At 49.5% G+C, this 14672-nt stretch overlaps 2 protein-coding genes across 4 annotated transcripts in view; one reads left to right on the plus strand and one right to left on the minus strand.

The window, feature by feature from the left end:
- The window catches only part of Pdcd11 (programmed cell death 11), a 44178-nt gene extending 35888 nt beyond the window's left edge, over positions 1 to 8290 (plus strand). The window contains exons 26-36 of one of the 2 annotated variants that reach the window (XM_026401113.2): positions 965 to 1021; positions 1617 to 1739; positions 1947 to 2069; positions 2697 to 2997; positions 3194 to 3307; positions 3934 to 4083; positions 4319 to 4569; positions 5279 to 5447; positions 5981 to 6134; positions 6579 to 6744; positions 7874 to 8290. In XM_026401113.2, coding sequence (XP_026256898.2) covers positions 965 to 1021; positions 1617 to 1739; positions 1947 to 2069; positions 2697 to 2997; positions 3194 to 3307; positions 3934 to 4083; positions 4319 to 4569; positions 5279 to 5447; positions 5981 to 6134; positions 6579 to 6744; positions 7874 to 8045 — 1780 coding nt within the window. In that variant the 3' untranslated portion in view covers positions 8046 to 8290. The remainder of the gene's footprint in view (positions 1 to 964; positions 1022 to 1616; positions 1740 to 1946; positions 2070 to 2696; positions 2998 to 3193; positions 3308 to 3933; positions 4084 to 4318; positions 4570 to 5278; positions 5448 to 5980; positions 6135 to 6578; positions 6745 to 7873) is intronic. The other variant, XM_026401114.2, reaches the window with a different exon arrangement.
- A 116-nt stretch (positions 8291 to 8406) lies between these two features.
- Calhm2 (calcium homeostasis modulator family member 2) lies at positions 8407 to 14338 on the minus strand. Of its 2 annotated transcripts, none has more exons than XM_026401117.2 (3): positions 14026 to 14338; positions 11953 to 12666; positions 8407 to 10390 (listed from the first exon to the last, which is right to left on the minus strand). In XM_026401117.2, the coding sequence occupies exons 2-3, from the start codon at positions 12505 to 12507 to the stop codon at positions 9974 to 9976; spliced, it is 972 nt and encodes a 323-aa protein (XP_026256902.2). In that variant the 5' UTR covers positions 12508 to 12666; positions 14026 to 14338; the 3' UTR covers positions 8407 to 9973. The 2 variants fall into 2 exon arrangements, with proteins under 2 accessions (XP_026256902.2, XP_026256901.2); XM_026401116.2 differs by having other exon boundaries at positions 9972 to 10390; positions 11953 to 12853.
- Between the last annotated feature and the right edge of the window lie 334 nt (positions 14339 to 14672).

The raw sequence follows: 14672 nt of genomic DNA on the forward strand, positions 1-14672 counted from the left end.
AGACACTCTTGGGATCTAATGTAGGACTAGACTCATCTCTCTCCCTCTCTTTCTCTCTCTCTCTCTTTTTTTTTATATTTAGTTTTAAGTGAACACTATATATATATATATATATATATATATATATATATATATATAATGTATGTATATATATGTATGTATTATGTTTATTTTTTTTAGTCGTAGGTGGACACAGTACCTTTATTTTATTTTTATGTGGTGCTGAGGATCGAACCCAGTGACTCATGCATACTAGGCAAGCGCAAGCGCTCTACCACTGAGCCACAACCCCAGCCCTGGTCTCATTTCTTAAATGCACATACACCTCAACTTGTGTGTGTAGAAGATTCTATCCCAATAAACCCATTGTAAGTTGAAAATATTTTAAGTCGAAATGCATTGAATTCACCTTACCTACCAAACATCCAGCTCAGCCACACTACAGAGCATTGTTTCCCTTAGTGATTGCGTGACTGGTTGGGAGCTGGGGCTTGCTTCTACATCACCAGAGCACATTCTACTGCTTGTTACTGGCCTGGAAAAAGATCAAAACTCAAAGTATGGTTTCTACTGAATGCATACTACTTTCACACTATTTTAAAGTTAAAAAAAAAAATAAAATCTTAAACCCCTTATAAGTCAGGGACCATGTGTACAAGGAGTATGACTCTTTGAGCCTTCCAGAGAGCTTTCACATCTTTACTTTTTTTTTTCCTAATACCTTTCTTGGGTAAGAAGACTAGGTAGTGCTGTTTTTACTTGACAGACTAGTAAACTAAGGTCTGGAGAGGTGATGTGACTTAACCAGAGTTCCTTAGCAGGTTTTCAACAGAACAAAATAGAACCCAGGCCTCGTGTCTCTTTGCTCTTGCCTCTTGTTCACCTCTGGGAAAGACAGCTGAGGCCCTTTGATATTTCCACAGATACCGACAATGAGTATTTCCTTCTTTTGCTCTCCTTCCAGATGTTATGTCCTCTCCACTGGAGACCATGTATTAACTTTATCACTGCGATTATCCAGGTGAGTATCCATGTTGTTGGGATAGGAAGGGAGGAAGACTCAAGTCAGAGGACTGAGGGGCAGCTACATGTGCCTGACATGGAATTTTGGACTTGCCACCTTTCTTCTCTGCTCATCCACTTTATACCCTGAAACTCTTATCCACAAAAGCTGGGGACATTCAGATTGCTGGAAGAACCCTGTCTGCTCAGGCTCTTGTTTCTCAGGGAGAGGTTCAGACATCCAAATGTAGGTGAAAAGAGAAGAGGGGAGATGGATTAATCTCAGGATTTCCATGGTTGGGCATGAGTGTGGCACGAAAGGGATGAAAGTCCTCATGCTCTGTGGATAGAAATGGGTATTTATAAGGCCAATTTTAGGTTTGACTTCTTACTGACTTGGTCATCTTCTCCCAGTTTCTGCATGGTTGGCTCTTGGGCAAGCATCCCTGGCCTGACAGAACTCCAGGAGAATATGGTCTAGGTGTGGAGATTATTTCCTATGGATAGATCCAGAGGTGTATTCTTACATGCAAAGTACAATTATTGCAGGTGAATTGGGGAGGGTGGGAATGAGAGGTTAAAGCTGTGTGTACGTAAGCCTTTTATTCCTTTAGGACAAACCCAGAGACCAAAAGCAAAGTAGAAGATCCAGAAATTGATTCCATCCAGGATGTTAAGGAAGGGCAGCTCCTGAGGGGCTACGTGAGGTCCATCCAGCCAAATGGTGTGCTCTTAGGGTGAGTGAAGTGGACCTTGGGACTTGGACCCAGACCATGCTTGATGATGTGTTCTGGTTTACAAAGCCCACGTTATCCTGCTGAATGCCAGGAGCTTTCTGTGTTATAAATGTTGTCACAACTTGGGTCCTTGTGAAAGTGAAGTTGCTAGATGTGGCTGGGATCCTATGGTATCCATGACTGCAGGACTTGTCTGTCTCCTTCCAGTCTTGGCCCCTCAGTTGTTGGTTTGGCCCAGTACTCACATGTCTCCCAGTGCAACCTGCCCAACAAGGACCTTTATCACGAATACCTCCCAGAAGGAAAACTGCTCACCGCCAAGGTCCTAAGGTAGGTGCCTTCTCTCCCTCGCCATCATTCTGTCCCTCTGTGATAGAAATCAGCCTCCTTTCTCTAGGTACAGATTTCCAGGCTGATGTTAAATATAGTGGCTTGACTGGGCATGGTGGTGCACACCTATAATCTCAGTGACTCCAGAGGCTGAGACAGGAGGATCACAAGCTCAAAGAATAAGTTCAAGGCCAGTTTGGACAATTTAGTGAGACTGTATTTCGAATTAAAAAAATAAAAAAGGCTAAGGATGATAGTGGTCAAGTACTCCTTAGTCCAGTCCCTAATCCTAAAAAAACAAACATAATAGCTGGTGTTGGAGTGCTTGTCATGTTCAAATGAGCAAAAGGCTTTTGTTTAGAACCCTCTACCCAAGTCCCAGCCTCAATCCCTTGAACAGATGTGGCCCCTATTGGGGACGATGAAGCAGGGGGCATCACAAAGGTCCCCTGAATTTTTACGAGCATAGTACAACATGCACATCATTCCGAGAATACTGAGTGTATTGCCGTAGTAAGTGGGGCAGGGCCTGGAGCCAGGGATGCTGAGGAGAGGCCTAGCTGCCTATGGTGCCTTGTGTGCTTTTTGCTGTCCTCACTTTCTGCCCTTGCCCTCTCCCTGTCATAGCCTGAATCACCAGAAGAACCTGGTAGAGCTCTCATTCCTCTCCAGAGACACTGGGAAGCCTGACGTATTTTCCACTCCCCTGGAGCTGCCACTTCTGAAGCAAAAGGAAGGGAAGATAGAGACTGAAAAGCAAGACCAAAAAGGAGAAAAGAAGGAGAAGAATAATCAGAAAAGGAAAGAAACAAAGAACCAGAAGGGGCAGGAGGAGGTGAAGGTGCCCAGCAAGGAGAAGAAAGAGCCCCAGAGGCCACAAGTGAAGAGGCAGGATAAGCGGGAGCGCCAGGAATCTGGGTATGAACAGGTAAGTCCCTCGGGGAGGATTGAGCCTCATCTCCTGAACAAAGGAGTGTTTGAGAAGCCATCCACAGCTGCCCAGGTTTCTCTTGGATTGAGAGCAGCCTGTAGGGGTAGGCACAGGGTAGTGTAGGGAGGAGAGGGACAGCATTCAGCTGGGTGCTGGAGGAGACACCTGGGCATTTTCCCACCTGACATCTCAGGAAAGAGCAAACAAGAGGCAGAAGACTGGTCTGGCAGAGGAGGATGACAGTGGCGTGGAAGTGTATTATCGGGAAGGAGAAGAGGAAATAGAAGAGACAAAGGTGCAGCTCAAGGTAAAAAGCCAACCCTTGGTGCAGGGAAAGGATGCGGGGAGGAGGATTCCTTGGCTTCCTCCCAAAGAATTAGGCTGTCTTGGACTCTGTCCTCCTTTACGTCTTCTTTTCCTGTTAAATGTGAAAGGGTGGGGGAATGCTGCTAGTTTCCTCTCCTGGTCATCGGTTCCTTGGAGGTGGGATCTCTTAACCCATGGAGTGAGCTGTGTAAAATGAACTCTAATACACACTGAGTGGCACTTCATGAAATTACAGGGGTGGGCAGATAAAGAGGAGACTTACCTCTCTGAGTTTGTTCTCCTCTGGGAAGGGGGAGCAGGGGTACTTGAGCTGAGAAGAGGGGTCGGGGGGCCCCCAGCAGGGTTTCTAAGCATCAGGTGCTTGCATCCCTATTTTCCACAGAATTTTGGTCCTGTGTCTGTCTCTGCTGTACTGTTGTTTTATACAGACGTTTTATAAATTTGTTGTTCTCTGTCACTGCTGTAGTTTCCCCAGTGAGCTGACTCCTAACTTGGTTTGGGAGGCCAGGGAGGATCTCTGCCATGGCAGGAGTATGTTCCTCCCAGTGGGCTAGGGGAATGGAGTCACTGGAGTCAAGTGCTTTCCTCATACCTGTGATCTTCCAGGGGAGGCTGACCAAGCCCGCAGACGTGCCCCGGCTGCAGCTTTCTTCGGGCTTTATTTGGGACGTTGGACTTGACTCTCTGACTCCAGCCTTGCCACCTCAAGGGGAGAGCTCAGATAGCGAGGAAGACGAGAAGCCACATCAAGCCACGGTGCTGTATTTTCCAGGGCTTTGTCCTTTTGAAGAGACCCCTCGGTATCAGAGTCCTGTGGCTTGTCCTAGCCTGGGTATTATTCCTGGGTGGGGATAATGGGGGGATGGCACCAGTCTGGGGCCACATAGTGTTTATAGAGCTGTGCACTGCCCTGGCAGCTCTTGGCTTCCACCATGTACCTCCCCTAGGGTTCAAGGAGCACATGACTCACTCACTTTTCTGCTTTCCATAGCAGAAAAAGAAAAGCAAGAAGGAAAGGGAATTGGAAAAGCAGAAGGCAGAGAAAGAGCTGTCCCGCATTGAGCAGGCTCTCATGGATCCTGGGCGACAGCCAGAATCAGCAGATGATTTTGATCGACTAGTACTAAGCTCCCCCAACAGCTCCATCCTGTGGCTGCAGTACATGGCTTTCCACCTTCAGGCCACAGAGATTGAGAAGGCTCGGGCCGTGGCAGAGAGAGCCCTGAAGACCATCTCCTTCAGGTCTGGACTTTGGCTTCCTCACTGTAGGGAGGAGTCTTCAGACAGAGAGCCCTGTATTGCCCAAGTTCTAACTGCAGAGTTTGCCACCACAGGACATTTCTTTTGAGGCGAGCTAACAGTGTGGGACTGTCCCAGGACTCATTGGTTGCCAGGCTTTTCTCATAGATGTGGCCATCTGTGAAATAGATCTGCTCATTTATATTTTATGTCCTCTTAACTAAAATAGCTACAGGTTATGTTTATTAGAGTGTTTACACTTAAACAAGGTATGCAGTTTGGAGCAGAAGTAGAATGGGGAAGACAGCTCTGTATATACCTGGTAAAAACCCAGGTGGCCATGTTCCAGGCTGAGTAGAGTTGTTCTCTGAAGCCTAAAGGATGACTAGCCTTGTTTTACTTCCTTGGGGAGAGAATCAGACCCAAGAGTCTGCTTCCAGCCCAAATCTCAGGCCAGTTTGTGACCTGGAGGTTTCCTTCCAGGAGTGGAGTTAGAAGCCAGGGGAGCCTCAGTCCTGGCAGTTGGGCAGGGGTGCAGATTCCTGATGGTGTGCAAGCTACAGTGGGGATGGGGCCTCTCAGTGTTTGCCGGTGGGATCTGAGGACATGGGTGGAGCTTAAGAGAAGGAAGTAGGCCATCAACATCCCAGGTGGGAGTGGAGGATCGTTGGGCTGAGTTGATGGCGCTTATGTGTGCCTGCTCTGCCCCCAGAGAGGAGCAGGAGAAGCTGAACGTGTGGGTGGCACTGCTGAACCTGGAAAACATGTATGGCTCTCAGGAGTCTTTGACCAAGGTCTTTGAACGGGCTGTGCAGTACAATGAGCCTCTCAAGGTGTTCCTCCACCTGGCTGACATCTACACCAAGTCTGAGAAGTTCCAGGTAAGACGGCCAGATGGCCAGCTGCAGGGAGCCTTGAGCCTCTCAAAAGGGCCCTCCTAGAGGTTCTAGGTCCTATCCTGCCCCGGGCTCACTGCCTGATTCCTGGGCCCTAACTTTCTCATCTTCAGGTGAGAGGAGTGGTCTCTTCCCACCTGTAGTTTGGGAAACTGAGGTGAAGGAAGTGATGACTTAAGAAATGGAGGGACAGCAGACCCTGGAGTATATGACTAGGCCACTGGTGAGGCATTGTTGACAAGGTGGCGTTCTGACCTGCTGTACCCTTCTCCTGTTCCCACCGTATCCCCACATTCTCTTGTAATCCAGGAATAGCCTGAAGGGCGCTGGATGAATAGGAAAACTCCCACCCTTTCCTGCCACTGCACACCTCACCTCTCCTTTGGCCTCTAGAGATGGGCCTACATGTGACTTGGCATCAGGGAGCCCAAGTCTTGCTTCTCATGAGTGTTGCAGCCTGTCTTTGTTGTTGTCCCTGTGAAATACCCACTCTTCAGCTTAAGCTCTCTTTCCCACAGGAAGCGGGTGAGCTGTACAACCGGATGTTGAAGCGTTTCCGTCAGGAGAAAGCTGTCTGGATCAAGTATGGTGCCTTTCTTTTGCGGAGGAGCCAGGCTGGGGCCAGTCACCGTGTGCTGCAGCGGGCCCTTGAGTGCTTGCCTACCAAGGAGCGTGAGTATTCTCTCCTGGTTCCTGAATATGCTAGGCTCTCTGATATCTGGCAATAGGGATTGGCACCTTCTCTTCCAGGGATGGTAACTTCTGAGTTAGGAAAGCCTTATGGAGGGTATGGAGCTATCTTTTTATATGCTCGTGAATACAGTGATATTTCTTACATTTTAAATGCTAAACCCCAAAGATTGGAGGGTCAAAAAGTAATTAGCATTTATTTTGTTGCCCCTGGAACCCCCACACTCTGACCTATCCTGTAATGCCCATTTGTTGTGTATTTGGCTCTAAACCCACCCCACTGTCCTTTTTCCTCTTTGCCCCTCTTGTCATAACCAGGTCTTGACCCAGGAGTGGAATTAGGCTCACTCTGTCCCTGTAGCACATTGTGTTGAGTGGAGGGGTCTGTCAATTTACTGGGTGTCTTAAGCTCTCTTCTCCCCACAGATGTGGATGTGATTGCCAAGTTTGCCCAGCTGGAATTCCAGCTGGGGGATGCAGAGCGAGCAAAAGCCATTTTTGAAAACACACTGAGCACCTACCCAAAGCGCACAGATGTCTGGTCAGTCTACATTGACATGACCATCAAGCATGGCAGCCAGAAGGAAGTCCGGTGAGAGGGAAAGACAGACTGGGGCTGATTTGGTGGGGGTAGTAATGGAGGTGTTGGCCCACTGATAAGTTTTTAGCCCCAATGCAGCTCACAGTTCTCTTGTAGTATAGAAAAACAGCTTTGACATGACTGCAATGGGGCATTCAGTTTTCCAGCCTCAAAAGGCCAGCCTCTGATCCATGTCTGCACCTTTTGGTGGGAAGTGGCTTGGTCCCTGGCTTGAGAGTCAGCAGACTTGGGTTTCCATCACGATGAACACTGTGCCTGATTCATTATGCAAAACTTTCACAGGCAGGATCTCACTTATCACCCAGCATCCCCACAAGGTAGTGAGGGTAAGAGGTAGGTAGACCAAGGTCTAGAAAGAACAAGTACCTAACTCAGGCCCTTCATGAGGTTTTGTTTTGTTTATTTATTTTTTTAAGTTTTAGATGGACACAATATCCTTATTTTACCTTTATGTGGTGCTGAGGATCGAACCCAGTGCCTCACGCATGCCAGGCGAGCACGCTACCACTTGAGCCACATCCCGAGCCCCTCTTCATGAGTTTTAAGCATTGGTTCTCTCATGGATCTGTGCTTCATTGTGGTCCCTATTCTAGTAGCCTTGTCCCCACTCATTGTGAGGCTCGAAGCCAGTAAGTCCTCTAGCATCTCTAAGTACCTATTCATTTGGAAAATGAAGGTGTGGTGTCACTTCAGTTTATCACAGGAATTCTTTTTATGTGGTGCTGAGGACTGAACTGAGTGAGGGCCTCGCACATGCTAGGCAAGCGCTTTACCGCTGAGCCACAACCCCAGCCTAACACAGGAATTCTTTTTTTTTTTTTTTAAATATTTATTTATTTATTTATTTATTTTTAGTTTTCGGCGGATACATCTTTGTTTGTATGTGGTGCTGAGGGTCGAACCCTCACGCAAGCCTAGCACGCATGCCAGGCAAGTGCGCTACTGCTTGAGCCACATCCCCAGCCCCCTAGCACAGGAATTCTTAATGATGATAAAGTCAGAAGTAGGAGTGCTGGACAATAGAGGGCCCAGAGCCTCAGTGACCGCTAGCTAGTGGGTGACCACTAGCTAGGAGTCATGACTGGGACCACGAGACATTTGCTTCTGTTCTTCCTTATAGAGACATATTTGAGCGTGTCATTCATCTGAGCCTGGCCCCCAAGAGAATGAAGTTCTTCTTCAAGCGCTATCTGGACTATGAAAAGCAACATGGCACTGAGAAGGATGTGCAGGCAGTCAAGGCGAAGGCCCTGGAATACGTGGAGGCCAAGAGCTCAGTGCTGGACGATTAGTGGCTGGCTGGCTCCACTGGACACTCAGCAGTGGGCCAGCACCACTGTCCCCCCACCCTCCTTAGGCACCTGGGCACTTGTAAAGCTGTTGCCTGAGGATCTTATTTAAGTGCAGCTTTTTCTGCAGCATCTTTGGGGTAATCCTGTCAGGATGAAAAAAGAATTGGAGACCTCCCTTCCTTTTTAAAAATGTATATTATTATTATTATTATTATTAATAATCCTGTCAGGATGAAAAAAGAATTGGAGGCCTCCCTTCCTTTTTAAAAATGTATATTATTATTATTATTATTATTATCATCATCATCATCATTTTGCAGGGCTGGAGATCAAACTCAAGTCATTGCACATGCTAGGCAATCAATCACTCACCACATTCTCTGGCCCTTGAGGTTTAATTTCTGTTTACTTGTTCTGTTTTTATGATGGATTTGTGTCATCTTTTTTGAAGCTGTTCAGTGATTACAGGCAGCAGTTTGGGGGGCTCCCAGAGAAAACAAGTGTCCGTCCTTCAGGAGAGCTCCCTGGGAACCAAGAGTAGAAAGCCTAACTCCTATGGATCTCATGGTCAGGATCCTGCTTTGTTCCTGGCAGGCTCTCAGTCCAGCCAGAGGGGTTAGAGTAGTTCCTAGGAAGCAAGCCTTCTGTTAAGGCGCAATTGCCTCAGGCCAGGTAGTACTTCCTGCCCTTTAGTGGAGGCTGGGACAGGAGGACAAAAGCAGGTCCTAGAAGGGAAAATCAAAGAACCTGGATTGCTGAGGAAAGCCACAAGTGTTGACTTAATGTGCCTGGTAACACTCACCCCCAGGCCCACTGTGGCCAGGTGACCTCACCTCTCCCAAGCTGGTACATCTCAGAGTTCTGGAAGAATAGTGATCCTTACTAGTTGTTGAACCCTTTTCTTTTTGGCTTGGTCCTAAGGGAATTAAAAATTTTCTCTGGCACAGCCTTGAATATCCTGAGAGCTTTTCCCTGGGAAATGACTGAGTTGTATGCCAGGAAGCAGGACAGGGATGAAGGAGAGCATCAAAAGGTTTTAAGAGGTGGTGGAGGTAACCAGGGTGAGGCTGGGAGGGAGTAGAAATTGGGGAGGGCTGGTTCTTGGACATTAGCACTGGGTTTCAGGGGCTACATTTGTCCTATCAAGAACAGGATCTTTTGACTCTTGAAATTTCCAACTGAGCCTCCTTCTGAGAAAGGTCATGTTCTCACTGGTCCAGATCAAATCAGAAAACTGAATCCAGTTGCCAGAAAATTCAGTCCTAGGACCACCCTTGCATGGACACCTGGCCCTCCCAAGCTATTTCCACTTCTGTGCTTCCTTTTAGTCTTGTCCCCAGTGACTGGGATCTGGGCCTCTGTGCATAACTGTGCCCATTCGGTTACACAGATACCAAGTTAGTCCTTTATAGTAAGAAATGATTTATCCAAAATTTAAATACATGAAATCATGCCAGAGGCATACAACAGAGGACAGCTTCCCAACCATGCACCACTGAGCTCAATGTCCCTTTGCAATTAGATACAAAATTAACTGCACAATATATTATATAAGGAACCTGCAGTGCATTTCTGTCACCTGGCTCTTCTGACTGAAGCTTCAGCTCAGAGTCCCACCTGTCAAAAGAAAACCTATGTCATGGTTAATTGAAGTCAATTAACCATGGTCTGGAAAAGAGGCTTTTCCACAAAGCTATGACCCAAGTAGGCTAATAGCAACAGGAGAGGCTTCAGGCCTAACAGCTTTCCTGTCAGAGCAGACTGCATTATCCACAGGATCCTTGTGTCCTCTTCCCTGACCTGTTTGGTCAGGAATCTGTGATTTTAAAAAAATTCCCTTCTGGTGCTGATGTGAACAGGCAGTGGGGGAGTGGGGTTCAGTTTGGAACCAAGTGGTACCATTTGCAAAGAGCGAGTCGGGCAGGCTCTTAGGAGGCTAGCAGGGCCATCTCCACGTTGTCGGGGGCTGTGCCATTGCCAGCTAGACCCTGGGCCCACTTGTGCAGGCGACTGTAGAGTGGGAGACCCTGGTTCTCACGGTACAGATAGACACCAGTGATGGCGTTCCACTGTGGCCGTGGCTGTGTACCTTGCACTTGGAATTTGGCAACCATCTCTTCATCATCTTTGTTGAGTGCCACAAAGCCAAAAAAACGGCGCACGTTGTTGGCTGCGAGCACCCTGGAGTGCACCTCTGCAGTGCGCTGGAACAGCTGGTCTTCGTTGGTACGGTACTGTGCCCAGTAGGCCTCCTGGCGGTAGCTGAGTGGTGAGCAGTAATGCTTGAGGCACTTGGTCAGGAACACCAGGATGGCCACCACGCCGATGAGCAGCCACCCAAAGAGCTGGCAAAAGAATGGGCAAGGATCAGGAGGGGTAGGGAGCTGTCTTATGTCACTACCCACCCCAAGAATAGTGGAAGGAACAGATTCTGCTTCTGTGGGGAGGTAGGAAATGCAAGCCTGTTCTTTCCCTTACTTCCTTTAACTTGTGCACCTTCCCTGTTCTTAAGCTATGCTTCTTGCATGTTCTGTTACCACTTCAAGCCCAAAGGTACCCCTCCATCATTTCACCCATCAAAACCCAGTTCAGCAGTTGGGAGTGTAGCTCAGTGGTAAGAGCATTTTGCTTAGCATGTGTGAGGCCCTAGGTTTGAATGCCAAGCGTGTGTATACACACCCAACCAACTCAACTACCAGGCTTAGTCAGATGCTATCTCCAGGAAATTTTCAAAGGCCCCTCTAGGAGTGATCTTGCCTTCCTGAATCCTTCATGGCCTGGTTCACCTTGGATCACTGACTGCCTTGATTTGAGATCACCCATGTGCTGGTCATGAATGCTTGGGTATAAACCTGTCCAAGATTATGTTGGCAAGGACCATCAAGGCCAATTGTACAGAGATCTGTGGGCATTTGATCAGCATCATTTTTTTTAATATTTATTTTTCAATTTTCAGCAGATACAACATCTGTTTGTATGTGGTGCTGGGGATCGAACCCAGGCCGCATGCATGCCAGGCGAGCGCGCTACCACTTGAGCCACATCCCCAGCTCCCATTTTTTTTTTCTTTGTTGATGTCTCTGTCTACTTAGGTTTCTTCCTTTTCAGGAAGGTCTTCTTGTGCTCCTTCCTGTCACCCTCACCCTCTGCTTCTCACTCTCCTGACCAACCTCTTTTCCTTCAAAATGCAGCAAAAGCTGGCCAGGATGGGGCAATAACTGCTTCTTCCTGACTTAATGCCCTGTCCTGCCCCAGGAGACCCCTTGTATCAGCCACACATGAGGCTGATCCAAGTGTTGAGCCTCAGCCTTTCAGGAATGGGATCATCTCAGCCAACCACACTACGTTATCAGTTCACAGCCCACAGCAAATACTTCTGAGGTGGATTACAGGCCCATGCTCACCCTGGCTAAGGTAAACGGCCTATACATGATCAAAGCTCAGTCTAAACTAGAAGAATGTTCCTTCATTGTTTAAAACTGGGATTGAGGGGCTGGGGTTGTAGCTCAGTGGTAGAGCGCTTGTCTTGCACGCGCAGGACCCTGGGTTCGATCCTCAGCACCACGTAAAAAATAAATGAGTGAAATGTATTGTTAATAAATATTAAAAAACAAAAACGGGTTGACGGGTATAGCTCAGTGGTAGAGTGTGCTTAGCGTGGGTGAGGCCGTGGTTTCAACCCCCAGCACCAAAATCAAAACCAAATCTCTCTTAAATTGGGGCTGAAATTGACTTGTCCCACCAAATACTAATGCACAGTTTGTTAACCAACTCTGATGCCTAATGCCAACAATCTATTGCTTTCTTGGAAACCTTAACCCCTGAGTATTGACTCCCCCCCCCCCCATTCAGCACCTCCTCTCCACCTAGGGAGGAAGGAAGAGCTGCTTCTTGCACAGCTCCTTACCTGGGACTCATACTTGAGCCTGCGGCTGACCTCCTCCCGGAAGCCTGACAGGTTGGCAGGGCCCTCCCCACAAGGAAACCTAGCCAGGATCTCGGTGGCATGGGCTAGTGGGAAGCCCTCTTCCTCAGCTGTGAGTGAGGAGGGGTCCACAAACTCACTGAGAGCACAGACATAGGCCTCTCCTCGCAGCAGAGAGATGACAGACCAGGTGACGGGGGCCACAGCTGCACGGCCAAGGATGGAACTTAGAAGGAGAAAGTTGGGAGCAGCTGAGCAGTTCTTGGTCCTCCGATACTGGCACTCGGCAACTAGGTTCCAGGTGTGGTTGTTGAGGATGACACCGATGAGGAAGAGTGCCAGGGCGGGCACTCCGATGGCTGTCAGCCCATACAAGTAGTTCCGGGCTGGTGAGCAGGGACAGTGGAAGGCCACCACAGAGAATAGCTCCTGGCTGCCCACTGTGCCCAGTGCTACCAGCCCATTGAAAATCATCACATCCTTGCTCTTGAAGAAGAGTGACAGGAAGCGAAAGTTCTCTGCAATCAGGGCTGCCATGGTGACTGGTTGGCTGGAGACGGAGTGGAGCAAAGGAGGCAGAAGGGAAAAGGACTGATGGTTCCAGGTGGGACTAGGAAGGTGTGCAGGCTTGAGGACACCTGGAGGCAGGGCATGGTTGTACCATTTTATTGGCTACAGTAGCTGGTGTGGTGCTTCCTGCAGGACAGGAGATGGCTGATAAACATTTGCCTATGAACATGGTGGGTATGTGGGGTCTATCGACAAAGGAGGAACCCGATCCTGTGGAACTGATGGTGGCCATTCTGCTGAGTCCTTGCCATGTGTCAGGTGCTCTCCATCCCCACAATTCCTCATTGAGCTCTTCTATGGAAGGGGAGGCTTCCTGAAGGTGAACCACTGGTTAGGGTTACACGTGACAGCTGAGATTCAAGGTCTATCTGGCTCTTTTTTTTTTTTTTTTTGCCACCACCACCTCCAGGATAGGGGTTAGGAATGGCCCTGTAGTGGTAGGGGATGTGGGATGCTTTCCTTCTGGGATTTCTGGATGCTAATGTCCCAGACTGAGTGACCTTGGACATTGAGAGAGTGTCAAATCTGTAGTGGTTGTCTTGGCTGGGCTGTTATTCCTCTATTTTCTCTAACTCCTGCTGACTTAGCTTGTGATCCCTGCCCTATGCAGCAGCCTCCCAGCAGCCTGGCTCCACCAAGTCCTGGGCCTGGGCCCTGCCCCACTTGCCAGCAGGAGGAAGCCTCCTTGAGGCAAGGCTGTATCTTGCCCACCACCCCTTCCGGAGGCTGCTCTGTTTGCTCTGGGCTGCAGCAGTGCTGGCAACCTGCCAGGGAGTGGGCCTGGCCTCAGGCTCCTGCAAAGTTTTTGGCCCAACTCCTTACCCAAGCGCCACCCACAGGCCCTGAGAGACAAGCCAGGGTGTGGCCCAAATCCTCCCCATCAGAATGATGAAAAACAAAACTCCCCAGGCTAGAGGAAGCCAGGGAGTGGAGGGAGGGGTGCACAGCAAGCAGAGGTAGTTCTTTGGGTAGTCATCACTACATCTCTGCCTGTCCCCAAGTCTGCCAGATGGGCCCAGGCAGGGCCATATGGCCATGTGGGCTCCAGGAAGAAGAGGAGAAATCTGACTCCACAACTCAGAACCAGGGGCTCCCATCTAACTGCTTGGGAAAAGGACTTTGTCTTATTGCAGGGGATACATGAGCTAATGGCATGTATCCTCTTCCCTTTTGATTTCTAGGCACCTTATTAGCTCCCTGCGGGGCCCAGAGTCCATAAACCCACCCCAATTTGGGTATAAGAAGTCTGGACAGAGTGGGTGATGAGTAGAGGGTGAATCAGGCTATCTTCTGAGACCACTGTGCTGTGGACAGCCTATTTCCAGTGGAAGTGGGACCTCCTCCAACCATCAGTGAAGATAGGAGACAGGCAGCTATGGTGGTTGGGCGGGGGACCGCTCCCTGGGACAAAACCTGGGCCACCTGAGAGGAGCCCTGCCATGCTCCTCTGACACCTGGCACACCCAGGGAGGGGCTCCTCCTTACCTGGGGCTGGCTGCAGGCACTAGTGGCCTTGGCCTCCTGACGGCTGGACTCAGAGTATGGTGCAGGCGTGGGAGACTTGAGGCGGCAGTCTGGTCGCACCTTAAGTACCTCCGAAGGCGCCCCGGGCTCCCTCCTGCTTTGCTTCTGCACGGGAGCTAAAAGTTTGAGACCAGAGGGCTTGGGGCTGGCGTCTGCAGACAGACTTAACTCCAGGCGTCTACAGGCAGATCTCAAGCACCTACAGACAAATTTAACTCCAGAAAAGAGAGAAGGAAACCGTGGGATGGAACCCGCGCATCAGCGAATGGAAAAAGCTTCCCCGGCCAGAAGAGGAGGGTTGGGCGGGCGGCCGAGGGCGGCGCGAGCGGAGAGGAAGTGGAGGCGCCTGTTGAGCTGCTGCTGCCCCAACCAGCGCTGCTCGCTGCTCTTGGTGGCTGGCACTCCACATCCGGCCTCGACCCTACCTGGTGCTCCACACAGGGCGCGGTGGGGGTAGCTGGGGAGGGTCTCAGCAGGAGACAGGCAGCAGCTCTGGCCTGGATCTGCCCCCATTCCAGTTTCAAAAGCACCCCTTGCTTGATCCCACCTCTCCACCCCCACCCCCAGCACGTAGGCAGAAACTACTAGAAGGAGCCCCTGTTCAGTTC

This window comes from Urocitellus parryii, chromosome 5 (genome assembly GCF_045843805.1).
Source record: "Urocitellus parryii isolate mUroPar1 chromosome 5, mUroPar1.hap1, whole genome shotgun sequence".
Classification (NCBI taxonomy): Eukaryota; Metazoa; Chordata; class Mammalia; order Rodentia; family Sciuridae; genus Urocitellus; species Urocitellus parryii.